The sequence below is a fragment of the Adiantum capillus-veneris genome, chromosome 15 (assembly GCF_014529385.1).
Source record: "Adiantum capillus-veneris isolate H3 chromosome 15, ASM1452938v2, whole genome shotgun sequence".
In the NCBI taxonomy this organism is placed as follows: Eukaryota; Viridiplantae; Streptophyta; class Polypodiopsida; order Polypodiales; family Pteridaceae; genus Adiantum; species Adiantum capillus-veneris.
Window position 1 is genome coordinate 148,656,469 of NC_140945.1, and position 27,579 is coordinate 148,684,047.

The 27,579-nt window shown below is 45.1% G+C and overlaps 1 protein-coding gene across 2 annotated transcripts in view; it reads left to right on the forward strand.

Moving 5' to 3' along the window:
- Nucleotides 1–27,579, forward strand: part of LOC147441655 (peroxisomal fatty acid beta-oxidation multifunctional protein MFP2-like) — a 100,940-nt gene that overhangs the window by 68,955 nt on the left and 4,406 nt on the right. For both annotated transcript variants that reach the window (XR_015184333.1, XM_086483209.1), the window contains exons 7-13: nucleotides 20,997–21,078; nucleotides 23,096–23,151; nucleotides 23,238–23,540; nucleotides 24,604–24,690; nucleotides 24,766–24,940; nucleotides 26,185–26,306; nucleotides 26,378–26,541. Coding sequence is in view for 1 of the 2 variants with exons in the window: in XM_086483209.1 (XP_086339335.1) it covers nucleotides 20,997–21,078; nucleotides 23,096–23,151; nucleotides 23,238–23,540; nucleotides 24,604–24,690; nucleotides 24,766–24,940; nucleotides 26,185–26,306; nucleotides 26,378–26,541 (989 nt within the window). In the remaining variant the exon portion in view is untranslated. The remainder of the gene's footprint in view (nucleotides 1–20,996; nucleotides 21,079–23,095; nucleotides 23,152–23,237; nucleotides 23,541–24,603; nucleotides 24,691–24,765; nucleotides 24,941–26,184; nucleotides 26,307–26,377; nucleotides 26,542–27,579) is intronic.

Genomic DNA, 27,579 nt, shown 5'->3' on the forward strand with positions numbered 1-27,579 from the left:
GAGCTGCGCAAACACAGAGAGAGCTTGATGAGAGGAGAGGCTAGCCAGTCTCAGAGACAGATCACAGACTTCTTTAGAGCTGCCGTTGGACACCCGGAGGAGTTACTACCACAGCAGAGCTCGTCGCCTCACACCAGAGGCACACTAATTGACAGAGCGACTGAGCTGGGGAGATCTAGACTCCCACGACTGCAGAGGACTACACAGCATCGACAGAGGCTGCATTAGAGGATTCAAATCACTTTGGCCCGACATGCACGATGCCGCGTCAGACTACTGACCATAGAGGAGATTGATGAGAACCGCTAGCGATCGATGCTGGATCTCTTGTGATCTAGCTATCCCAGCTAGCTGCTTAGTTCACACCTAGCAGTTTAGGATTCCATAGTATTTTATTTTGTCATTTTGTCATCTTGTTACTCTGACTTTGTATCAGATCCACCACATTGTAACTTTCAGGTCTCATACGTCACTTTGGCCTTTTAAAGACATTAATATAACATTCATTCATTTCATCTCTCTCTCTCTCTCTCTCTCTCTCTCTCTCTCTCTCTCTCTCTCTCTCTCTATTGTTGTTGTTGCAGCTGCGCCCTGCTTGCTGCTGCTGCTGCACCTCTACACGCTGCCCTGCCGCTGCAACACTCTACGCGCTTCCCTCCTGAGCAATGTTTGGTGCTGCGCTGTTGCTGTTGCACTTGCACATTACCCCCTTGCTGCCCTCCTGCGCCAGCAAACCTAGTAGGGTCTTCATTGATGGCAAGACTATCGCATAGGGACTCACGGCCTATGGGACACATGAAGGGATCACCTCGCGGTTTGGAACTGCAACAGGGATCTATGGATACACCCAGACAGACTTTAGGAGGTGATGAGAGGACAGGACATCATTCTTTTGATAGAGACACATGAGAGTCCAGAGCGGAGTCTACCAAAGATTGAGGGCTTTAGAATGGGAGTCCTCACATCGAGAGAGCACCCGCCAACACACCAGAAGAGTCAAGAGGGGTGGCTATACTCTTCAGACAGGGATTCCGAAGCAGGATACGGATTGTTGCACGAGACCCACAGACCCGTTACCTTTGGATCCATTTTGAGCTATCACAGGCAAGGACTATCTACATCACCCTCTGCTACTTCGCCCCCTTAGGCTCCAGATTTGTTACCACAGAGACAGCAGGGGAGAGGGAGGAGAGACAATCCCCATACACATGCTTGTCACATGAGATTATGGAGTACTCTACACTAGGGGAAGTCTTCCTTTAGGATACTTCAACGCTAGGACACGTAGGAATTAGTGTGAGACATACGACACAGAGGACCCGGTGGCACTATTCGCCATACAGGAGGAGGCCACAATGAGAGAGTCAGGAGCAGACACAACTCGCACCATAGAGTACGGCTATCATTTGCTCAGAGTAGGCTCCCAGCATTGCCTCGTTATTTACAGTGGGATGGCACAATGGCCTACTTTAGGAGGACTGACATGCATACCACATGGAGTTGCAGCCGGGGGGGACTAGAGCCAATAACCATGCTACTGACCTAAAAATCTTATTTCCAATCATGAAAGGGGAAAGAAAGACGATCTAGACGTACAACATCCAGGCTTTTGAATAGTATGCTAAGCTAAAGGATATAGATGAGGATGAATGGGAAGAATATTTTTTCTCAAACATTGAAATAGGCAGCCAAAATGTGGTACTACCATTATCTAGCCTATCAACTGAGATAATACAAAAAGTTGATCAAAGCATTTTGCCTAGAGTATTGTGATAAAATAGAGGAGATGAAGATATACTGTGCGAGCTAGATAAGATAAAGCAAGGCAGCACAATGCATAAAAACGTGCTCGCTGCTGCTGCCCGCACCCCCCCCTCGCCATCGCTGCATTCTCTGCCCTCGCGTAGCCTCTGCCAGCCCCACCTCCTGCGCGTTGCCATCCTCCTGCCCCAGCGTGCTGCGCCCTGCACCTAATCCCCGCCAGCCCTTAGCGTGCTACCCCCCCGCCCAACACTTGTACGATGCTCGCACTCTGCTCACTGCTGCCCTGCCCGCACTCTGCTCATTGCTCACGCGCTGCCCTGCCTGCACTTTGCACAGCAGCCAGCGAGCAGCCCGCCTCAGCCCGCAGCCTCCGCCTTCAGCCTCACGCGTACCCCCAGCCTGCATTCAGCCCGCCTCAGCCCTCAGCGTACCTGCCCGCCCTTCTTTGACACAGCAGCAGACACAGAATGGCGGCTTGTGCTCCACCACAGAGGGACTCCATTGAAGCCCCCTCGTTCGACACCGCGGAGCCGACCCTTCGACTTGCTCTTTCGCCAGAAGAGCAAGCGAGCTTGATGGCCGAAGTGAAGCGCTTGCCAGCCACTTCGGTTATCTGTAAGATCATTGGCACTCGGCCCAGTCGGTGCGAGGTTCGGGACTTACTACAGGCCCGTCTTCTCTCCGATGTGGGCAAGATCACCGATGTCCAGATCCTCAAAAGAGGGTACTACCAGGTCGAGTTCGAGTCTGCAGATATGACGACCAAGGTGATTTTGATGAGCCCACTCGGCATCAGAGCAGCTCGAGCTTACTTCCGACGCTGGCATCACGGTTTTGACCCTACCACAGACATGCTCGAGGAGGAGGCAGACTTACTGATTTCAGTATGTTTCCCAGGCCTGAGGCGAGAGTACCATCCCCTCCTACCCAGGATTGGTTCCATGTTCTGCACAGTTCTGGAGTCTCCATGCATGGCAGCTTCAATTGTGGCCAAGATCGGAGGTTTACCTATTGTGCGGGTTCTCGTTCGTGACACTCACTCCCTCCCCAAGGTGGTACTGTTGCCTAGGATAAGTGGGGGATGGATCAGACAGAGAGTGGAGTATTCGGGTCTCCCAAACCAGTGTTTCATATGCAGGCAGATGGGCCATATGGCAGAGGTTTGTCCTCGCAGGAGACCTCGATGCACAACGCATGTGCAGCGTACACCTGTACAAAGCTGACACCCCTCTAATCCATGCATTTAAAAAGCCCATCCGGCACATAGTGTGTCACATGCACATGGCTCTGTGTGCCATGTGGACATGCTTCATCAATTTCAAGAGCCAATTTTTCCTTTCTTCCTAGATATGAGTAACTAGAATCCTCGGATTGCATAGCACTTTGGCATCAGAGCATCTAGCACTAGGTGACTCATCTAGAGGAGTTACTGCGGCGACAGTGATCATTCGAGTCAGTAGAGTCTGCACTTGAGGTATTGCATGTGTATACATTCCATTTACACAATCTAAAGCAATACTACATCGGCAACGGTGTCTTGAGCCCTTGAGAGGTTTGGTTGGGACCCCATCGAATGTCATTCTCCTCTCCACTCCTCTCTCTCTCTCTCTCTCTCCCCCCCCTTTACACATCTCTACCACTCTCTCTCTTTCCCTCTCTTCAAGGAAAAGTAAAATAAACTGTCATTCAAGCTAAAAGGAGTCAAGAATGCAAGGAAATAAAGAAAGAGATTTGTGAAGGTAAAACCTACATCTTCACCAATTCAATTCCCTTGCACCTAACATTGGTATGAGAGCTTTGAAGATTTTGCAGCCATCACCTGGAAGGATGAGTGGATGGAGGAGGAGGAGGAAGTCCACAAGGCGGCCTATTCCAAGTCTCTCCTCAATCCCCCTCTCGAGCTTATGGGAGGAGTTCGAGGAGGATCTAAAGACTCGCTTCTTGCCTCCACAGTACCTGAAGCGATTGAAGGAGGATTTTCGGGCTTTGTCTCAAAAAGGTAAGCATGTGATGTCATATGCTAACCGTGTGTCTCAGTTGGACAATTGAGAAAATTGAACGAGGAAAGATTGGAGGCCTTTCTCTTTGGATTGGACCACTTGCTCAATGTTAGGTGCAACGGAATGAATGTTTGCGCTTTGCTCAAGATGAGTGCTCCGAATTGTACTCAAGGTTCCTTTTGTTCTTATGGAAGGTAGAGCCTTCCGATCTTAGTGAGAGAATGCTATGATCACAAACAAAGTGAATGGACACTGTGCGTGCAAGTGAATGAGAGTGAGAGATAGAGAGAGAAGAGAGATACGACACCAGAGACGTTGTAAAACCCTCCTCCGAAGGTCCCACTCTCGTCGGCGAGAGTGGTCTACTATTGATTGCACAAAGTGGTACAATGATGATGCATGGAACCGATGCAACTTGGGACTATGTCGGTGACGACGTCAGGGACGACGACGATGACCTAAAGGCTGAATTTTGCAATCTTCTAATTGCTGTCCATAAAAACGCTATGGCTGAAAATATGGGATTGTTTTGGGGGCGGCTGAAAACGCTGGTTTGGCTGCGTTTTAAGGTGCTGAAGATGATGATCTTCTGCAATGTCTAGAGCTGAATCTGCTGCTGTCTGTGAGGCTGAAAACGCTGAACTACCTGCTTCACCGAAGGCTGAAAATGAAAAACGCTCGCAGTATCTGTAGCGTTAGTGGAAACGCTAGGCATCTGGAAGTGTTGGCGATGAGGGGAACTGGAAACGCCAGGGCTAGGGGCTAGGGGCTTGAGGGCGATGACAAAACGCTAGGCTGAATGTGGGTGCTGAGGGTATGCCAAAACGCCAAGTGCTTATGGTGCTGAGGGGTTCTTGCTGAGAGAGAGGGAGTACCGGCTGCTTGGGGGCCTGTTGTGCTCCTTGCTCATCTGCCAAAGAGTGCTAGCTTTGGTTTGCTTATATATTTTCTTACCCAAATTGCCCTACCTACTTTTGTTGGAAAGTCACTTAAAGTAATAAGTGAAAAATGTCAAAAATAGAGAAAATAGGCTAAATGCACTGGAAAAATCCCCTAACTGATTCTAATGGATTCTGATGGGAATATTGATGGTCATGCTGTGTGCAACCAAAGGATATGCATCTACGCCAAGGGACTGGGCATGCACGGTCTACGAATAGACTCACAAAAGTGCCAGATCACTGCTAAATCTGGACTGACTGAACCCTGTTATGCTGTAGCTTGTCCACGGACACATGGGATCGGATGTGTCACGTGACATCCCCTCCTTTTCAAAGTGAGGTACTGGTACCCAACTGTATGGCGTCGAGGGAGATTGCCAATAGCATCCGGAATCCTGGAAGGGACTCTTCGCCGGTCCACTCTGATGTGTGGGTCGTGTGGTACTTGAACTTCATAAAGGTCTGCAACGCTTGCTTCTTTGGGCCGCGCCTAAAGCGACACAAAGTCTTCTGTGGCTCCTTCGATGCGTTAACTTCGTCTAGAGTCCTGCTTCTTTCTTTTTCAAGAATCTCCATGGCTGAAAATTCCTGAAACCATTTCCAACACAAAACCATGAACATAAGTATTCCATGTAAAGTGAGTGGAAAAAATCTTGTCTTCGCTAAAGACTGTGTATGCAATGTAGATGAACATAGAAACGGAGTGACAACCCGTTCATCAAACACATGCAAACAATGAGATCGAATCTTTCTCTTATGATCTAGAGCAATCAACTGTGGAAAAACACAATGGAAATGCCCACGCTTGGTGCTCATACTTTCATGTGCTCTTTCTACCAATGTGTCATGCTTAGGAAGAGACATGGAATGTGACTTCTTTACATACATACTTTTCAGCTTTTCATGAACAATCCGCATACATTCGTGCTCATCCATGAGAGAAACGTGCTCAACATACAATATGTCATGCCTAGGAAAAGGAATCACATAACGATGCTGACTAAAATACAGGAAACGATCACGAATGAAACATTCGAACAATGCGTGTGTATCAATCATGCGAACACATAATACTTCCTGTGAGGGTTCTTTGAACCTAGGCTCGAGAGCCAAGATCGATCCTTCGTGATTGAGTGAATCTGCAACGAGGTTAGCTTCGCTAGAAAAAGCATCAACTAACACATCATCCTTGTGAACAATCACATCTTCTTCATGCAACTCATCATGCTTGTGAGAAGTCACATCTTGATCATGCAAATCATCATGTTGATCAATAGCATTCAAATCATCATGCTTATCAGCATCACTCAAATCATCATGCTGCTCCCAATCATGCAAATCCTGTGTCCTGCTTTGGAGAAAAAGAGACTGAGAGAGTCTCCTTCTCCTGAATCCTTTCAATCTTGTCCTGCATATAGCAATGAGAGATGGAGAATGAACAATGTCCTCTCCATGAATGACAATGGGAGAATCACTTTTGGCATTGAGAGTGAAAGTATTAGCCTCCCAATCAATGAGAGGGTTAGCATCACGAAACCATCGAATTCCCAAAATCATATCACGTCCTGAGAGAGGAGAGACAACAAATCTTCTAGTGAAGGTAGCTTTTTGAATTGCAAACAACACATCAAGGCATTCCTCCGTGATGAGAGCATCCATACCGGGGAGAAAGCCAGAGACCTCGATAGGAGATCTCTCACTAGCTTCGAGGCGGGCTCTCTTAACAAGAGAGGGACTGATCACATCATGCATACTACTTGGGTCAAACAATATGACAAAACGCTGCCCCGAGGTACGACCATAACATTTAATGAGAGAATCATCAATGGGTTGGGTCATGAAACTTGGGGCTAGCTGTGCCTCTTGCCATGCGTAGTACCAATTGATGGCATCACCGGCAAGGTACATAGCTGCCGTCAAAACTTTGCTATTTCCTGTCTTCTTAGTTGTCGCAAAATAAGCATTAAATTGATGCAACCAAGAATGAATAACCGTAGCATCTATCTTACCATCATACTTATTGAAAGTCAACTTCTCTGTGATTGGGTTGTTGGAATCCGTATTGTGGCTTGCGCCACTCGATGAACTCCCACAATCCTTGGGTGGTTCGGATTTTGAGGCAAGTACCTGTCGAACCAATTCTTGAGTTCGTAGTTCTCTTTGAGCCTCTCGCTCGATCTCCAAGGCCGTGCTTCGTGCTGCCGCTTCCTCCTTTCTTAGTTCTTTTCTTTCTTTCGTGCGTCGCGTTCGCGTTCTAAAGCAATGCGATTTTCTTCTTGTTGTGTGGCAATTCTTGCGTTTCTTTCGTCGCGCTCGCGGTCCTTAGCTTCTTGTTGTCTGCTTTGCTTACGGATTGTGCCAACGCAACTCAATTCGTTTCTTGTTGTTGTGCCATCATGTCCAACATCGACTTGACCATCGCCTCCATAGACATGGGTCCAACTCATGGCGTAGATGGCGAAGGGGGAGGGTTGGAAAAATCTCCTGGTGTGGAAAATTCTTCGTCGCCTCTCTCATGCTCATCACTTGTATGCGAAGTATCCATTCCGCTTCGGGTGATGACCATGCACTATGATCTTTGGTTCTTAAGTTCACGAGGAACTTGGGTTCTTGAGGTTCTTGAGGTTTTCTTTTGCTTGCAAATCGCGTTTGAGAAGGATCTTCTCTTCACCCGAGTTCTACTCCTTTCTGCGGGAGCACCCCTTGGCGGCCTTGTGCTCACACCAAGGTTGCTTTTTTCCACCTCACGTCGATTGGCCGGCCGCTAAGTGCACAGTCCGCTCTCAATGAGTGAAAAGAGACACAAGGGGAGGCTGGACAAGCCCTTCTTTCTTGGGATTCCTGTCACTCTTCAAAAACACGATTAGGAATCGACACGCCCAAAAGAACTTGGGTTCGTGCGACCGCAACAAGCAAAAAAATTCTTGTGATTCTTGTGGTTCTTTCCTTGAGTGATACAGAACACTGCCAAAGCTCTGATACCAATGTTAGGTGCAGCGGAATGAATGTTTGCGCTTTGCTCAAGATGAGTGCTCCGAACTGTGCTCAAGGTTCCTTTTGTTCTTATGGAAGGTAGAGCCTTCCGTTCTTAGTGAGAGAATGCTATGATCACAAACAAAGTGAATGGACACTATGCGTGCAAGTGAATGAGAGTGAGAGATAGAGAGAGAAGAGAGATACGACACCAGAGACGTTGTAAAACCCTCCTCCGAAGGCCCCACTCTCGTCGGCGAGAGTGGTCTACTATTGATTGCGCAAAGTGGTACAATGATGATGCATGGAACTGATGCAACTTGGGACTATGTCGATGACGACGTCGGGGACGACGACGACGACCTAACGGCTGAATTCTGCAATCTTCTAATTGCTGTCCATAAAAACGCTATGGCTGAAAATATGGGATTGTTTTGGGGGCGGCTGAAAACGCTGATTTGGCTGTGTTTTAAGGTGCTGAAAATGATGATCTTCTGCAATGTCTAGGGTTGAATCTGTTGCTGTCTGTGAGGCTGAAAATGCTGAACTACCTGCTTCACCGAAGGCTGAAAATGAAAAACGCTGGCAGTATCTGTAGCGTTAGTGGAAACGTTAGGCATTTGGAAGTGTTGGCGATGAGGGGAACTGGAAACGCCAGGGCTAGGGGCTAGGGGCTTGAGGGCGATGACAAAACGCTAGGTTGAATGTGGGTGCTGAGGGTATGCCAAAACGCCAAGTGCTTATGGTGCTGAGGGGTTCTTGCTGAGAGAGAGGGAGTACCTGCTGCTTGGGGGCCTGTTGTGCTCCTTGCTCATCTGCCAAAGAGTGCTAGCTTTGGTTTGCTTATATATTTTCTTACCCAAATTGCCCTACCTACTTTTGTTGGAAAGTCACTTAAAGTAATAAGTGAAAAATGTCAAAAATAGGGAAAATAGGCTAAATGCACTGGAAAAATCCCCTAACTGATTCTAATGGATTCTGATGGGAATATTGATGGTCATGCTGTGTGCAACCAAAGGATATGCATCTACACCAAGTGACTGGGCATGCACGGTCTACGAATAGACTCACAAAAGTGCCAGATCACTGCTAAATCTAGACTGACTGGGCTGACTGAACCCTGTTATGCTGTAGCTTGTCCACGGACACATAGGGTGGATGTGTCACGTGACAATCAAGTTTGATGTGGAAGCCGGTGATCCAAAGACATTGCAAGAAGCGATACACTTGGCTCAACTCCAAGAGATGAAGCACAACAAGGGTAATCTCAAGATGGCCTCTGGTAATGGTAACTCTTCCTCTCATGACTCCTCTAAGAACAAAGACAAGAATTCTAATGGGCATGCTAACAATAAAAAGAACTCTTCTAGTTCTTCTTGATCTAATTTTCCATCTACATCTCAATCTAAGGGCGATAACTCTTAAGGATAAGGGTAAAGGAAAACCGGATAAACTTTCACTCACCCTTGATGAAAAGATTGCTCAAGGAGTTTTAGGTGGTCAATTACGTAGAGAACAACAAGCATTGGATGCAAAGGAACGTAGTTGTTCCATCGTCATGCCGTAGGTCACATGAAAAAGGAGTGTCCTAAGAAAGAATAAAAAAGAAAACCTCTATTGCGTCAACTTCTGACGCAACCCCTCACGTGAATGCTACGAGTGTGGTAGAGCAATAAGCTAAGGGTAGCTCCTCTTCTTTCTTGTATCCAAGTTTCATGCATAGGGATTTCCATCGCTCTTAGGTGTAGATCCCTCCTCTTCTTTGATGCCCGTGTTTGGTACGTTGAGACGTTTGGCTTGTCGAATATTCTCTTCCTAAATGGTTGTGTGAATGATGAGCGCCTCATCCTTTTGGGCTTCCTCTCTTGCTCTTTCTTGATATTCTTCTTGACTACTTCGATCCATCCCTCCTTGGTGGCCTCCAATTTTTCTTCGATGCTTGCGGTGAGGGCTTTGGTGATCTCCTCTTTGATTGAGGGCTTCCGCTTTTATCGCTCATTCTTCGAAGGTGAGAGATGCGATAGAAGCAAGGAGAAGTTCAATTTGCTCCTTCAACTCTTTCTTTTGTTTCTTCCATTCCCCCTTTTCGTTCTCTCTCTCCCCCTCCCACTTCTCCTTCTCCTTCTCCTTCTCCCATGCTTCCTTCTCCTTGGCGAGGCTCTCCGCTTCTTTCTCGAGCTTCACAAGCCGGTTGATGATGGTGATTGAGTCATCGACGATCTTGTTGTTGTCTTTGACCTTGTTGTCTAATTTGCTCATCTCCTTCCCGACTTCTTCCTTCATCTTGACCATCTTTCCCGTGTTCCCCTCGTCTTTGCGGTTGACCGGGGATGTGTCAATGCAATGGGGGTGCCATTTTGTGTGTGCGTGCGCGCGCACGCGGACATTTTGAGATTCATGAGGATAGATGCTCACTCTTTGTTGTTATTGTTGTTGTTGGTGTGTGTGTGTGTGTGTGTGTGAGAGAGAGAGAGAGAGAGATGATGATGATGATGTTGTATTTACGTCCTCGGGGGGCCAAAATGACCCATGGGACCACAAAAAAATCTACAAGATGCTCCCCTCATGTGTGTAGAGGGGGTAGTGGGCTAGTAGCTTTCTTGTGTGTTAGTGTTGTGTGATGATCCAATACTTTGGCAAAGTAGATGCCTAAAGCTACTGGGGAGGGGTGTGTCCAAGAGAGAAGCTCCTCAAAGGTGACATCCCCTTGCAATAGCAGTGGGAAATCAACACGGATGTGTGCGTATGTTGGGCACTCGATGGTGACATGGGCCTCGCTTTTCACTTTGTTTAAATTGCATTGTGTGCATGTCCTTCTATTTTCCTTAATATTCAGCCACCCTCAAGAATTTTTTCTGTATCTTTTCAATGTCATTCCAAGTGCCATAGACTTGATTTCCCATCGCTTTGTGACACTTTGCTCGCATATGTTCTCAAATTTATAGTATTTCGCTTGTCCTGCTTCAATTCTATTTTGCGCGCAACTTCCCCATGCATGGTTTGAGGGTACATAGATGCCCAAGTACTTGAACCTCTCAACCGCTTGGAGTGTTTGCCCGTCATACGTGATGATGGGCTGATTCTCATTACAAGCTACACCATAATAGGGTTTCCGTCAAGTCCAGTCAGTCTAGATTAGAAGTAATCTGACACTTTTGTGAGTCTATTTGTAGACCGTGCATGCCCAGTCACTTAGTGTAGATGCATATTCTCTGGTTGCACACAGCATGAGCATAAGCATTTCCATCAGATTCCATCTGAATCAGTTTGGAGATTTTCCAGTGACTTCAGCCTATTTTCCCTATTTTTGACATTTTTCACTTATTTATTAAGTGACTTTTGTTGGGAACTGAGTAGGGCAAATTGGGTAAGTTCATATATAAGCAAACCCAAGTTAGCACTCTTTGGCAGATGAGCAAGGAGCACAACAGGCCTCAGGCAGCAGGTACTCCCTCTCTCTCAGCAAGAATCCCTCAGCACCCACCAACCTTGGCGTTTTTCCACCTCCCTAGCCTAGCGTCTTCTGCAACATCGCCACCCCCTGACTGACAAGCCCGTTGCATTGCAAAATGCATGTACTGCATCCAAAAGTTTCTGTAGAAAGAGGGCCTTGTAGGCAAAGAGAACCACATCATCGGCATATATGAGGAGAAGAAGCGTGAAAGTACCAATGCTAGGGTGATCTCCCCCCTCTCCCATAGCCTTGTTAATGAAATCATCAAGCTCATCTATGCATAGTCCAAAAAGTGTAGGTGACAAAGGGCATCCTTGTTTAACTCCCATAGTGCTCCTGAACTCTTGTGAGAAACCTGTGTTTGTCTTGAGTTTACATCTGACCTCTTGTAGAGGCGTCCCATTGCTGCCCTGATATGCATAGGAACTCCCAGAGTTTCCATACGTGACCATAGCCCTTGACGGGGTACTGTGTCAAACGCTTTCTTGAAGTCCACAAAACAACAATACAAGGTTTTGCCTTTTAGCCTGGCTTCATCCATCAAGACCCGGAGTGTGATAAGGTGGTCTATCGTGCTGTGACGGGCTCTAAATCCTGCTTGTCCAATGGCACGTTTCCCGTTATTTTCAGCCCATGTGCTAAGATCTTTCTCAATAATGCTTCCAAAAAGTTTTGCCATACATGAGCTGACGTGTGTTTATGTTTATTGCTTGGTATCGTTTCGTCATGCATGTGCAAAGTGTGATTCATGCTTATGGAAAGCACTATATGCTTCAATTACGCGGGAGTGTTGACGATGCAAAAAATGTTCATCGAGAGCTCCAAATTTTGGCTGATACGCGTCCGTTGACTGATTGTGAGTTGACAACGCTTTGTCATGCTCGAGTATGTCTGCAACATAATGACAAACGCAAACTAGATAAATGGAAGACTCGTGCTCGACATCGAGCGTTTGTAGATAAGGGATGTGCTTTGAAACAGTTTTTTAAGCACCTACACTATTCAAGGGCCTCTCAAGCCATTAAGAGGGTGAAGCTCCCAACGGGCTCCTCGAAAAGTGAGCTTGCTGATGCCATGACGTCGCATTTTGGGAATTCATTTGTTGCTCCTCCTCCAGTTTCTACTGAAACTCGCCGTGCCTGCCGACTTTTGTTATCTCAAGTGAATGCAATTCTCTCGCCTCCTGATGCGCAAGCGTTGGAGGTGGATTTTAGTGAAAATGAATTGCACTCAGCATTGATTTCTCTTGGCAGATGGCGTTCCCTTGGTTGGGACGGACTCACTGTGGAATTTTTCATCTCCTTCTGAGTAACAAACTTGGACACTCCAAGTCAAGAATCTACCGCGACATAGTAGAGATTCACTTCAAAACAGTTCACAATTCACACTTGATTCGACATGGCCCGGTGGAGTTCCGTGCCTAGAGATATTGGCCCCAAAGACTGGCGCCCCTTTCGGTATTTCTTTTTGTATTAATCTGTGTTCAAAGTACAAGAGAGTGGGAGGGTTCTCACTCTCAGACTCTGCGTCCAGATGCTCTGAGAAGTGAGGGCCCCACCCACTAATTTATAGGTTACAAGGGATGCCCAAAAGCACAGCCCCAAAAGCAATAATCTAAAGCTTCTCCAAAAATAAAGCCCAAAAGCCTTGGTAAAAATCAACCAGCGTAAAATCAGGGATTTCCATACGCTGCCACGTCATCAGCCCTCACGCAAAAGCAAGGAATCCGTACACTGTGCCACGTCAGCCTATCTCCGCGTTTTACGGGCCTGCTGCCAGCCAATGTGGGTGTGTCCGGGCATGCCACATCACCGGTTTGTGACATACCCCCCTCTTGAAAGCATTGTAATCGCCCTCGATTACGCCTGCAAAACAAACAAAGGCCATAAACTGTCTTAGCAAAGGCCATAAACTGTCTTAGCAGACACTGATTGTTAGTACGGACGCACTAGGAACACCACATCTAGCACATGTACCAATCGACAGTCACATCACAGGACATTACTTGACATCACAGGACATCACATTCAAAAATCATTGCAAATCTCAGACCATGATTAATCGGCAACGTATTTAGCACTCGCGTCTAGATCCAGTTGGGACCTCACAGATGCCCGATTAACTAATCATATTGCAATCATGTCTATAGAGATTTATGAGACCGAAATGCTGCAGTCATTTCGTCTATCAGTTCTTGCACTCAAACAAGCCAAGTACAAATCAACCAATATCATATTCATATTCAGGAATTCCAATTCATAGTCATACAGCAGAATACTGTCAGCCCAGCAGTATCCTTGAAACCCAAAGGGACATCAATGACTATATATCAAAAATCGGGGCAATCTGTTGACAAAGGAGGGGAGTGACTCCCCTCTTGTGCATGCCCGTTGCACTAGATTCAACTATGCTAAAATGGGGGTTCTATCGGAGTAGACTATGCTAAACCGAATGCTTCAAGGTAAAGTTCCACAATCTGAGGAGTATCTGCTAGGTCCTCCTCCTCCATCCACTTCGCATCCAATGCATGATAGTTCTTGAATTTAACCAAGAACCGCCTAATCTCCTTTAATCTTTCTATCTTTATGTGCCAATATCTGTTCTAAAACGAGTATCTCCTCGCTTTTCTCCACTTCGGGTTGCTCTTGTGGCTCCCCATCATCGGGCACATCACCTTTAAAAGGCTTCAAGAGACTCACATGAAAAGCATTGTGAATTCGGGCGGCTTCAATCTAAAGGAGACATCATTTATCTTTTCTTTTATCTGGAAAGGTCCATAGTATCTCATGCTAAGCTTTGGAAAAAGCCACTTCTTTCCCTTTTTCTTTCACAGGTGTGCCTTCTCAAAACGTAAGAGCACCCAATCGTCTTCCTTTAATTTCAAATCGCGATGGTGTCGATCTGCTGCCTTCTTGTGTCTTTCCTGAGATTTCGCTAAAGCCTCCCGGACCTTGGCAAAAGCAATGTCCAAGTCCCTCGTGTATTGGTTGGCTTCAAAAATCTTATCCTTTGTGCTTAGGAAGGGTGGAACCTTCGTAGCACCTTCAATAATCTCAAATGGCGCCTTCCCCGTCGAAGAGTGGATCATGTTATTGTAGGCCAATTCCACCAAGGGCAAAAACTTTTCCCATTGAGTCTTCTGATCAGAAATGTAAGACTTCGACAAATCCAGCACGACTGAATTTGCAATCTTAGATTGCCCATCTGTCTGCGGGTGGAAAGATGACGAGAACTACAACTGTGTGCCAATGTTCTCCCAAATAGCCTTCCAAAACAAACTCATGAATCGGGGATCTCTGTCATGACTATTGTCTCAGGCATGCCATGTAATTTGAATATCTGGGCAATGAACAGTCTCGCTAAATGATCCGGCTTGACTGTTTTCTTCATTGGAATGAAATGAGCTTGCTTGCTAAATCTGTCAATAATAGTCCAGATACCATCGTGCCCACTATGTCTTTGGGAGATAAAAAATGAAATCCATAGCAATACTTTCCCAGGGACAGGTGGGAATGGGTAAAGTCTGTAACAATCCCTGTGCTTTATGCCTGTCAAACTTGACCTTCTGGCATACCAAGCAACTGCGTACAAAATCGTCCACGTCCTTCTTGAGTCTCGGCCAAAAGAAGTATCGCTCCACACCTTTCAAGGTGGTGTCAATGCCGCCGTGACCCGTAAATGGTGGACAAAGGCATTCGGTTAGAACCCTTTCCCTCAACGGCTGTGTAACGCACAATGTCGTTTTCTTCATCAAGTAGCCATCCCGAATGGAATATCCCGCCCCATTCTGTATTCGACTGAATACATCTCAAAAATCTCGATCTGTGGCGTACTGATCGACCATGTCCTCGAAGCTTTTATGGTGTATCGCGGAAATAGCCAAGACCAACGGCTTCCGGGACAAAGCATCTGCCACCAAGTTCTTCTGTCCCTGCACATGGACAATCTGGAAGTGAAACTGTGACAAGATGTTCACCCACCGCATCTGCTTTTCTGATAGCTGCTTGTGTGACAAGAAGTAGCGTAAACTCTGGTGATCTATGAAGACCATAAAATCTGCTCCGAGTAGGTAATGTCGCCACTGAGTAAGAGCATGGATAACCGCCAGAAACTCTTTCTCATATATCTATGCTGTCAATTCAAGTCTTGAAAACAATCGGCTCTCATAGGCAATGACATGGCCTGCTTGCATTAAGACCGCACCCAGATTACGACCACAAGCATCACAATATACTTCGAAAGGCAAAGTCAAAACTGGTCCTGTAGTCAATTTCTCTTTCAATGTCTAAAAGGCAGTCACCTTGTGGGTCCCCACGAGAAAGGGACTCCTTTCTGTGTCAAGATATGCAAAGGGGAAGCAACCTCTGCAAACTTTCTAATGAACCGCCGGTAGTAAGAACATAAGCCGAAGAAGCTTCTAACTTCATGGACATTGTTCAAATCGGGCCAATCACGTATAGTCTCAATCGTGGCCGGGTCCATCTGCACTCTTGCTGTTGAGACGGGCCAATCACGTATAGTCTCAATCTTGGCCGGGTCCATCTGTACTCCTGCTGCTGAGACGATGTGTCCCAAAAAGTGTATCTTCGATAAGAAAAATTCACTCTTCTTTGCATTGATCACCAACTTGTGATCCCGCAATGCCTGAAAGACCTGTAGCAGATGTTTTCTATGTTTTGCCTCATCCTTGGAGAAGACAATAATGTCATCAAAGAAAGTGCCAACAAAAGATCTGTACTCTCTGAAAATCCTTTCCATCATGCGGTTAAAGGTCGCTGGAGCATTGGTAAGGCCAAAAGGCATCACCAAAAATTCAAATAAACCGAAGGTCGTCCGAAAAGCTGTCTTGTAGACATCTCCCAGTACGATTCGGATCTGATGATATCTGCTCTTCAAATTGATCCTACTGAAACAAGAGGATCTCTGTAGTCGGTTAAGAATATCATCAATCTTGGGAATCGGAAATCTATTCTTGATGGTGATTTGGTTGAGATCTCTATAATCAATGCACATTCTCCAAGATCCGTCTTTCTTCAAAACCAACAACACCGGAGAGCAGTAAGGTGAAGTACTCGGCTGGATAAGACCCTTTTCCAAGAGGTCTTTCACTTGGTTCATAATCTCTTCATTTTGGGCTCGGCTCACACGGTAAGGTGGCCGGTTGGGTGGTGTGCTTCCAAGTATTAGATCAATGGTATGATCCTCAGGACGAGCTGGTTGCAACTTGCCTGGCAGGCCCTCAGAAAAGCAATCGGCATGAGTGTGGAGAAAATCTTGGCGTTCTTTATCAAGTTCAGACATATTTGTCCTATGTTCATCATTCAACTCTTTCAAAAAGATGGAGTAAACAAACAGACTAAATTTCATTAATTTCGAAACGTCCGAAGCCGATACAATAGGGAAAGACTCGTTCTTCAGTTTCACATCAAGTACATTGTTTCAACCCTTTTCAGTAGTCAATGTCGCTTTCTTCGCCCGACAATTGACCACGGCGTTGTTCTTATGGTACCAAGGCATTCCCAGGAGGACATCACAACCTTCCAAGGGCATTATGTAGAAGTCCTCGTGCCCCAAGTGCCCCTGACAATGCAACCGAAGTTTGCCAATGACAGGTGTAATGGCCACGTCCCTGCCGGGTGCCGCTAGAACGGCCTCTGCTTGTGGTCCCATCCGATCGGGTGTAATATCGAGCCGCGCCGCCAATTCAGGTAAAATGAAGTTGGCCTTGGCTCCTCTATCAAAGAAAATCAGGGCTTCTTGATCTTTCACTTGGTCCCAAGCTCGGCAAAGTTCTGTACTTTTATTAATCGTGCTTGGGTCAGTACCCATGCAATCTGGAACTAGTCCTGCTTTCATCTTGCCTTCTCGTCCACGTTCCTCAGCTGCTTTCGAACTCTTTGGCCTTTCTTTATTTTATTCTTGCTGTGCCTTTTAAGGGCACTTCGTAGAGATGTGCCCATGTTCCCCGCATCCAAAAACACTTCCCCTCTTTGATGTAGTTGGCCCTCTCCCAAAGAGTGAGTCGGGGTCGTGAATCCTTATCTTTCTTTTCTTGGGGGCTCTTCTTCTTTCTACTTTCATTATTAGAAGTCTGTTCAGTTCTTGAGTCATGATCTCATTTGTGAGGTAAGTCAGATTGCCTGAATGTATGGCAAAACCCCGTTTTGCATGACCCATCAATTCTTGAATAGAATCTGACTTTTGTTCTAAGCAGTGATCTCGGATCTCTGTAGGAAGTCCGCAGCAAAACCGCTCAATCTGTTCTTTAAGCGAGATCTTCTTAGAAGAAGCTGGTAGGAAAGAGCTCCAAAGTCTCTCGCAGTATGCATTCAGAGAATCTCTCTTGGTCATCCGAAGATGATTCCAAGCAGTTCGTATATCTCGTTCGTACTCCTAGTCAGCCAAGAAGAAATAAAAAGCCTTTTGAATTTCAGCCATTTAAGTAGAGCTTCCTTGTTTAATAGAAGAGTGGACCACCATGTTCGAGCATTTCCCTTGAAGAAAGAGGTGCTCAGAGTAATGCCCTCTAGAGAAAGCTATATCAAACTGTTGTATGAAGGCCAAAGCTCTCCAAGCATCTCAGAATCCAAAAAAAGTGTCAAACTTAATTGACTATCCACCTTCTTTAAATTCTCTAACTTTCTTGCTTTTATCTTCAAGGAAGTCAATACTAGTTGGATTTATAGAAATGCTTCTGCTTTGCGTAAAATCTGTGATCGTCGGAGTCCGAACTATCTGAGGACAAGTCCTCTGTAGAACTATCAGAAACTGGGCGAAAGTTAGGCTTCTTTGCCTTTTTCTTGCCCTTCCCGAAGCTTTGGTTTTTGCTTCGCTTTTTCCCTTTCCTGTCATCTTCGTTTGAGTCAGTAGAGCTAGAAGAACTGTCAGAAGAAGAAGATGAAGAACTAGATACTCCTTCAAATCGCACATGCTTTTTCTGCTTTCTTGCCAAGGCAAAAGTAGATTGACGACCCAAATAACCCGAGAAGTCGGTTCCTTTCTTTTGCTTTTTGTTGTGCTTTTTGGCTTTATTGTTCGCGTCAAAAAGCTGACTAATCCGTGCGTCAACCACCTCTTTCAATTCTTGCTCTGTAAACATCCTCAGAGCAGGAGGTTTCTTGAGTGCCGGTTTGATGGGTGGCTTTGTGGCCTTCTGCCACTAGGTGTGCATTTCTTCGAAGGGTGTTTGAGTCAAAAATTTTGCAAATTTCGGGACCTTCGCAATGTTAATCATCATCTTTGTCGCGTCGTCAACCAATTGTCAACGTTTCATCTCTTCAATCTCTCCGTGAGTAGGCCGAGGTGGGCCGTACTCATCGTGAGAATCTTCTTCGTGATTTCTTCCCGCATCCCCAGATGCAAAGGAAGTCAATTGTTCTTTGTTGGAATCCATAAGTGTCGCAAGAAAAGGATCGGATTTCCCGATGGAAGAGAAATCGGCCGCGTGCTGATACCACTGTAACAAACTTGGACACTCCAAATCAAGATTCTACCACGACACAGTCAAGATTCACTTCAAAACAGTTCGCAATTCACACTTGATTCGACACGGCCCGGGAGAGTTCCGTGCCTAGAGATATTGGCCCCAAAGATTGGCGCCCCTTTCGGTATTTCTTTTTGTATTAATCTGTGTTCAAAGTACAAGACAGTGGGAGGGTTCTCACTCTCAGACTCTGCGTCCAGATGCTCTGAGAAGTGAGAGCCCTGCCCACTAATTTATAGGTTACAAGGGATACCCAAAAGCAGAGCCCCAAAAGCAGTAATCAAAAGTTTCTTCAAAAATAAAGCGACTGGCCCAAAAGCCTTGGTAAAAATCAGCCAACGTAAAATCAAGGATTTCGTACGTTGCCACGTCATCAACCCTCACGCAAAAGCAGGGAATCCGTACACTGTGCCACATCAGCTTGTCTCCGCGTTTTGCGCCGGAAAATCCGGGAGTGCCATGTCAGCACTGTCTCCGCGTTTTACGGGCCTGAGTGTGGGTGTGTCCGGGCATGCCACGTCACCAGTTTGTGACATTCTGTGAGCCCTTGAAAGAGCCTTTGCACTATATGATGAATGTTGCGTGGAATAAGCAGAATTTTCCATTGTCTTGGAAAGAAGGCTAGCTGAAATTATTGCCCAAGCAGGCGCTTTGCGAGCATTTTTCTCATTGGCGACCAATTACCCTCATGCCCGTCGTACCTAAAATTTTGGCTAAAATGATTGTGCATCGCATCAAGGAGTCACTTCTTGCAGGTATCCATCCCGCTCAATATGGCTTCATCCCTCGTCGTCAGATCATGGATAATTTGGCAAATGTCTTGACTAGAATGGAATATGCCAAATATACCCAGCAAGATGTACTCGTGATGCAAATGGACATGAAGAGGACCTTTGATATGGTATAGTGGGATTTCATTGCTAATTTGGTCCTAAGAAGTTGTTGCATTAAGACCACTCGACTTCGGTTGGCTGTCTTCACGGATTGCAATTACCCTCTGGGAACGACTTTATTGGCTAGGCTTATGCTGATGATTCATTATTCATGCCTCGTAATAACCAGGATGATATGCGTGAGATTATGCAGGCTTTGGATACATTTGGGATTGCGGTTGGAACTTCAGAAAATCCAAACTACTGCCCCTTCATGCATGTGACTGGCATCATCTTTTGTGGCCTGGAGAGATAATTGATTCGCATGTGATTATCAGACACTTGGGGTATCCTATTGGGTGGAATGTAACCAATACCCAGCAAGTGAATTGGGTTATGCAACACCTACAATTAAAATTGCACTATTGGAAACTGTCTACATGGCCGTTACATGTTCGGCTCCGTATTGTCCAAAGCATAATGATGGCATATGTTCAGTTGTATTTGTTATTGTTACATTGGCCTCCTCTTCGCCTTACATCGCTTATGTCTGATATTTTGTCTCATTTCTGGCACACCGATTCCTGAAAGAGAGGCCAGGTGTGGATGTTGTTTCCTTGCTTTTCCCTTTCTTGGCAACCTGTTACCTCAATCCATTTCTCAGTCTCATCTGCTTTTACGCCTTCTTTGCTCTTCTTCTAGTGTCAGGTTGATAATGGTGGGTGTGGATGTTGTTTCTTTGCTTTTCCCTTTCTTGGCAACCTCAATCCATTTCTCAGCCTCATCTGCTTTCTGTTGAGTTTTTGTAATAATGTCCACCCAAGAAGTCGTCATTTCTTTATGCTGCTCTTCCCCCTCTTTGATGGCTCGCACTTACTCTTTGATTGTGTTGAGTTCTTCTATTACAGAGGGTTGCAATCCTCCTCCTTCAAGCATGTTTTGTGATCGTGCCTCAGCGAGCTCCTTCTTTAGTGACGCAATCTCTTTGTCTTGGGCGGTCACACGAGCTCCCATTGCAGTGACCTTGCTTTCTTGGGCCAAAATGCAATCCTCGAGCAGTTTTATTGTCCCTAATAGGTTGCGGTTGATCTTGTTAATGGTTTCGGTCATTTCTTCTTTGCACTTTTGAACTGCATCTTCTAAGGGCTCGGGCTTATCATTCTACTTCCTCATGTTTGGTCACTGCCCAAAACGAAAGGAATTTTGCGGCGGAAGGAGACCACAGTACACGCACAAGTGCTTCCACATTATGCATAAATGTTATCCCACATTAAGCATACATGGCGTACATTTTCTGCAATTTCTGAGAAAACTGAATTTTGAATTTTGAATTTCTGCAATTATTCTGATAACTGTCTTCTGCTGTACCTGGGGGGGGGGGGGGGGGGGGGGGGGGGGGGGGGGGGGGGGGGGGGGGGGGGGGGGGGGGGGGGGGGGGGGGGGGGGGTAGAGGCGGGCGCGCGCGAGAGAGAGAGAGAGAGAGAGAGAGAGAGAGAGAGAGTGTGTCAGGTCTGCCATGCACGTGTTGCCTCAGAAGGAACTGAACTTGGGTTGCCTGAGCTACAACTTGGAATCATTCCAGGCCTTGGAGGTACATTCTTTTCGCTTTCAGAGTTTATGATGTAAAGGTTACTTTCAGAGTATTCATCGGAGTTACAACTAGTTGATATTGTGCTAATTCTTTCTATCTTTTGTGGTACCTATGCCCTATCAACTACCTCATTATTGTGCTAATTTTTCCGATTTAATGCTTGTGCTAGGCTTCATTATGGCTGAGTCTTCCCTTGATCTCCGGAATCTTGACAGAAACTCAGCACACTGAACTTTGTGTTGATGTATGCTCATGTGTGTGTTGTGTTGGAAGCATATGTTAGTAACTAGTTCTACACCCACTATTGGGCACTGACGACGTTAGTGGGGATGTCGTGGTATTTAGTCAATACTATGCATGATGGAGCTAATGGTTATATTCTCTTGTGGGTGACTACCATGAGTCTATACCTTGCAATTTCCTTTAAGAGTGAATCTAGGCTTATCCTGGATTCATCCATGTATATAAAGGTTACTTTGAAATAGTAGTCACCTTTATGTTGTGTTTCTGCTAGTGGTTTGAGATTCGCAAGAACACTTGTCTTTTGAGTAAAGATTCATAGAACAGATGGCCCTGTAAAGCATTCATGCAAAAAAGATTAGTATATATAGCTGAAACAATTTTTACTAGTGATGCAAGTCAGAAATACTCATGTCTTTCACCATCTTCAATGTGCTACTGGTATGGAGCCAACTTTTGTGATGCTGATCTGATTCATTTATTGGAGGTTTATTGCTATGTATGTTTGCTCATTATTTGAATGGAAATTCTTCCAAGTTCCTACATGGCCGAGATTTTGAGGTGTGATGATATATTAACACGTGTTGCTAAATGTAGAGCACAGCAGCAAAAACTAATTTTCCTCAAGACTGATGAAGCACACAGACTTCTGCTCTGCCCAAACCTATGTATCTAAATTTCTTGAGACTTAATATTTAGATGTGTGTATCATCGGAAAAAAGTGGCTGCATGGTGTATATACAATGACAGAATGGTTTCCTCCCACATAACAACACAAAAACAAGACGGAGATATGCCAGTTCTAGGAGCTATCGTGTCTCAAGAATTCATGAGGTGTCAGGCTGCTGATTTTTTGGGGTCCATGCTCGCGTGGGCTATCAAACTCCTGTCCGCTGTCTCATATTCTAGTGCTAGGCCTAACATCCTGTGAGCATACCTCTCTCTCTTGTCATCCCCATCCTCTCCCAAAGGTATGTACATTTCCTACAGTTTGCAATCTGAGACGCGTCAACTAAAGATTTCTAATGTATTATGCACTGCTTTCAGCGATGTTCATGCAAGCACTCATTAGCCCAGCGCCCCCCCCACCGCCTCTTCCTTCTTGTAGTGTCACTATTGTTGTGTTGTCACTAGGTTGAGCTTTAAAGTACTCTTTATCCTCGCCTATTGGTTCTGTGAGCTTTGTAATTAACCTTTTTCCTTACCAGCTATTCTGCTCCTTGGTAATCCTAGCGTCTCAAAACTCTTCTCTTAACTCGCTCACTTCTTTTGTTTTGCTTTCTTTAAGAAGAACAAGGGACAAAGCTACGTGGTATTAAATAAGGGATAGGTGCTATGGGTACAAGGGATTGCTCATTCCCTTCATTGTTGCAATCTGAGACCGCTCTTCTTGTAGTGTCACTATTGTTTTGTTGTCACTAGGTTGAGCTTTGAAGTACACTATCCTTGCCTGGTTGTTTATCCTCTATGAGCTCTGTATCAAGGTTGTAATTTTTCGTTCCCAGCTATTCCTCTCCTTGGTAATCCTCTCCTCTCCTCACCCACCTGAACTTCTGAATTATGTTCTTTCTAGCTAAATGCCCTGCCTCTGATGAAGAAAATGGAAGCTGTCTTATTTGACGATGCCAGATTGGGTCAACATGTCTGATATTGAAGGAGCTTTGTGAAGGGTTTGAAGAGACACATACCTCTTGAGTGTTACAAAATTGTCTCTGGCCACCGTTTCCTTTTGCACAAGGATTGATATTCATAGATTGCTTTTTATGTTTCATACTAGGAACACAGAGGTTACCAAGATTGATAGGACTCGACAAAGCACTGGACATGTTGTTAGTAAGATTTTAAAAGTGCCTATTTATTTTGTAAACTAGTGTTTCACAATTACACTGTTCAAACAGATAAATTCTTCTCTTATGCAGACGTCCAGGAGTATTAGTGCAGAAACGGGCAGAGAGTATGGTTTAGTGGACGTTGTAACTCATTCTTCAGATGTGCTTGAAACATCAAGAAGGCAGGCACTTGCGATGGTGCATCCCAGAAAATCTTGGCTTATCGCACTCCATCGAATGGATAAAGTTGGAAATTCAGACAATTTTTTAAAAACATTGACAAATGCAAGAGCGAAGGCCAAGCGAAAGTTCCGGAATGTTAGATACCCTTTTGTGTGCTTGGATGTTGTGGAGGAAGGATTGTGCAAAGGAGGTGAAATTGGAACGGAGCTGGTAAATGCATGTGAAATTCTTGCTTATTTTGAAAATACTGTAATGGAAACGCCCAATTTAACCTTCAGTAGATTTGGATTGGATACCACTTTAATGCATTTGCTAATTCAGTTGATTAAGGTGTTTTTCTACTTCATATGATACATGTCAGTGCAAGTTATATGTTGCTGTCAAGGCAAACGTCCTAACCTTAGCAAGGCTAAGTCGGCAAGGCCCAGTGGCTATGCCACATGGACAACATGCATGGGGGCCCTCTCTATGACTAAGAGCCTATAGGTAGAGAGGGGATGATTGGGAGGAGAGGCCTTGTGCCTTTCAGTGGTTCACTTGCTTGTATGGATTTTTAGCATTTGCTACCTCAGGCTTTTGTATTTTTTTGTACAAGACATTTGGATCTTATGACAATGATAAAATTTCTGCTCTTATAGGTCTTTTAGGCCTTTTGCAGATGTAAATAAACATTCTATTGCATTTCATTTCATTAGTCATGAATGCTCCCTTGGATTTTCTGTGATGAATAGCAGCGAAGTCTAGCAGTGACAGTGAGCTAGAGGGAGACAGTATATAAAGAAATGTTATAAGAAGAAATGTAGCAGACATCAAGCATTGAGCTCAGCATGAGTTGTTCCTCTGTTACCTTGATGTCTTGTGATTTGACTCTCTTAGCCTTATGCATATTACCTGACATTTTCACCGTGTTAAGGAACTAGTCTGGTTTTGTGCTTCACGTTATCTAGTCTCGACTTCAGTAAGTTAAGAATATTCCCAGTTCACATTGAAGGATCTTAAGTCTGATTCATGAAAAGGCATCTTCTTATTTCTTGATGTGGGAGAATGCATCTTATCTTCGTTCTTATCTCGTCATGTGGCATCACAGCCATTAGGATGAGGATGAGATCACCCTAGTTCTCATTGAAGAGGTTTAATGTCATGAAAGGTGTTTACCCCCCCCCCCCCCCCCCCCCCCCCCCCCCCCCCCCCGGACAGCAAAAAGGGAATCTTTTACATATCACAAACCACAAGGTTGTAAAAGTGATCATGGCATGTTTGTTTTGAAACACAGGAAACCAAAGCTTGTCGGGCCTTGGTAAATACATTTGAAGCTAGGGCACTAATGCACATCTTCTTCTCCCAACGCTCTACCTCGAAGGTCACATTTTTGAATTAGAGTTTCTTGTTTTTCAGAATTTCAAGGTAGTGATGTTGATGTCTATGATTTGATCAGGTTTTTTATGCGAGTACTCCTGGATTGAAGGCCCGCGCTGTCAAAAATGTGGCAGTAGTTGGCTGTGGCTTGATGGGCTCAGGAATAGCTGCAACTCTCGTTGCTCACAACATTCCGGTTCTTGTAAAAGACATTAGCTCTACAGTACTCGAAAATGGACTCAAGATGATCAAAGGTTTGTCCCTTTTAGCTGTGGGTGTATGAGTTGCCTGCCCATGCGCATGTGCATGTTCTTTTAAAGAATAATATAATCTTTCGTTAAAACTCCACAAGCCCCTTTCTGGTTCTTTGTGGCATCTCTCAGACAACCATTATCATTGCTGAGGTTTCTTTGCCAGACACTCGAGAGATGTTCTTTGACTGTTTCTAGTTGTGTGACATCGATGCCCTCCATAGCCAGAGGGAACGCAAGGAACAGGGGCCCGGCATGCCGGAACGCCATTCCCAATCAGAGAACCTGTTCCCCATGTTCCTGTTTTCAGGGAAAGTTCCCTATTTGTGTTCTCACAAACACTCCCTTGTACAGCAGAACCATGTGTTACCCAAATCAGTATGGTGCCAGCATGGATTACATACTCGCCCCGCTTGCTCTCTGTTTCAGTGAGACCTATTGGTACTCACTACAGATCATGCATACCTTTCTTTCACCTTGGACTGCCGCCATAGTACATAGGGTAACATAGCCCATGGATAGTCAGCACAGATGTTCTTATTCTAGATACCTGTTATTTAGAGAGAAAGATGATGTCTACACTTCTAAGGTCTTTAGAATGCTAGCACAGGTGGATCCTCAGGCACCCTTGCTAGAGTGTTCACACTAGCTTACAGACATATTCATGCAGCTGCAGCTACAGCTACAGCCTTTCCGCACTTTTGTGGTGCCTCAGAATAGCTTTGGAACTTATGAGAATGATGTAAATTTATGGTCTGATACGTCTTTTAGGCATTTTTCAGACGTAAATAAACATTTTATTTCTTTCTCTGTGCCATACTAACCCCCCCCCCCCCCCTCCCTTTCCCCCATTATCAAAGGATGGAGCTGGCTAGGTTTGCATTTTCCATACTGATGTACTCTCCCAGGCATATGGCTATAAATTTAGCCCCATATTCAGGACAACTCTATCCAGCCTTCCTGAAACATACTCTTTTGTCTTCTTATACCTTGTATACCACATACACATCCATCCAAAATCTTTCACATAGCTACATCGCAGTAGAGACTCTTTTTTGTGGGTATTATTGTATCTTATGACATTTGGATGACATTGGCACTTAAAATCAGCTAAAGGGGGTACATCTTAAAACCAATCAAAGATAGAATTTGTCAGTGATGTTGTGGGCGAAAGAATAGGAGATGGAGGGACAGAAGGGAGGGGGAGAAGGAAAGTCTTATTTTTACCAAAACTTTTTTCATGACAGAAAACCTTGAGGGTCTTGTGAAGAAGGGCAAAATGACAGAGCTGCAAGCACGGGATGCCTTAGCTCTTGTGAAGACAACAGAAAGCTACAAGGGTTTTGAAAGCCTTGATCTTGTTGTGGAGGTAAGAGCCTCAGGAAACACTACTGCAGTCTATAATAGCTCACTTCTCAGCAACATGCGGTCATTTTGCAGTCAGTTCATGAGGATTTACCCTTGAAACAGCGCATCTTTCATGAGCTTGAAAGTGTGTGCTCGATTAACTGCATTTTGGCCTCCAACACATCGGCACTTAAAATAGCTGCAATTGGAGCAAAATTATCTTTTCAAGACCGAATGGCTGGCACACATTTTTTCAGGTTTGGTCTTCATGACTTATGACTTTAGTTTGCAATTGCTCATTTCGAAGTGTCATTTCATATTCAAGTATGAGCAAGCAAATTGGTGTGAACTGAGTCAACATATCAAAAGCTTTAACTATTTTGTTGTGAGCATATATTACTTGTTTAACAATCATGTAATGCCATGGATTATGCCGGTGGTAACTGCAGGCATTAGAGGCTTTCTGTGAAGAGTGAGGACTTGTTATTGGAAAAACCAAGGTTATGAACTACGATGCCTCAGCTGCAATGAGATTGATTTTTAAGTTTGACAGCAGTCAGGCGAGGATTTGATCCATGCTTTTATCTTGGGGATCACTTTTACTTGTAGGGCTGGGAGATTTTCTTTGCTCTGGGCATCTCAAGACCGCTTGATACTGGCCTACACAAGACTTGCAGAAGCCTTGTACTAAGGGCAGTCACATTATGCTGCTAAATTCAGCCCTAGTATGCACATCTGGCTTATCAGGCCTATTATGGAGCAGATCAGATGCTCTCATTAAGGATTTGGAGTAGGTCATCTGTTCTTCTCAACATATTGGCACCATTCCAGACTACTGTTTTTCTCCAATGGTTCTGCGATATGAGATCAGACAGACTCCCACCAATTCTGTTTGAGCCTTCAGGCAGGGTCGGGGGGTCCTATATGCTTCAATCACACAGAACGTGATTATGGACACAACATGGGCAGACTAGTATACCCTTCTCAGTATGTTTTTCGTACTACCCTCTTGCATAGTGAGGGAACAGAGTACTGAGAGAGGAGGTACAACAGAGAAGTATCGAGAGGAGGCGGATTACACTCAAAACAGTCCCTAGCCAACTAAGGTGGATGTCTGCAAAAATCACTTCCTCATCATGACAGAGGATGGTTTTCCGAGATACATGGACATATACCTTCCAAAAATTGTGGGGGTGTGATCGGACAGCTCAGAGTATCATCACATATGTGACGTCTCATCACATTGCAAGCATTTTCCATGAGGCCACCACATTATAAAAAATTCGCAGACTGGA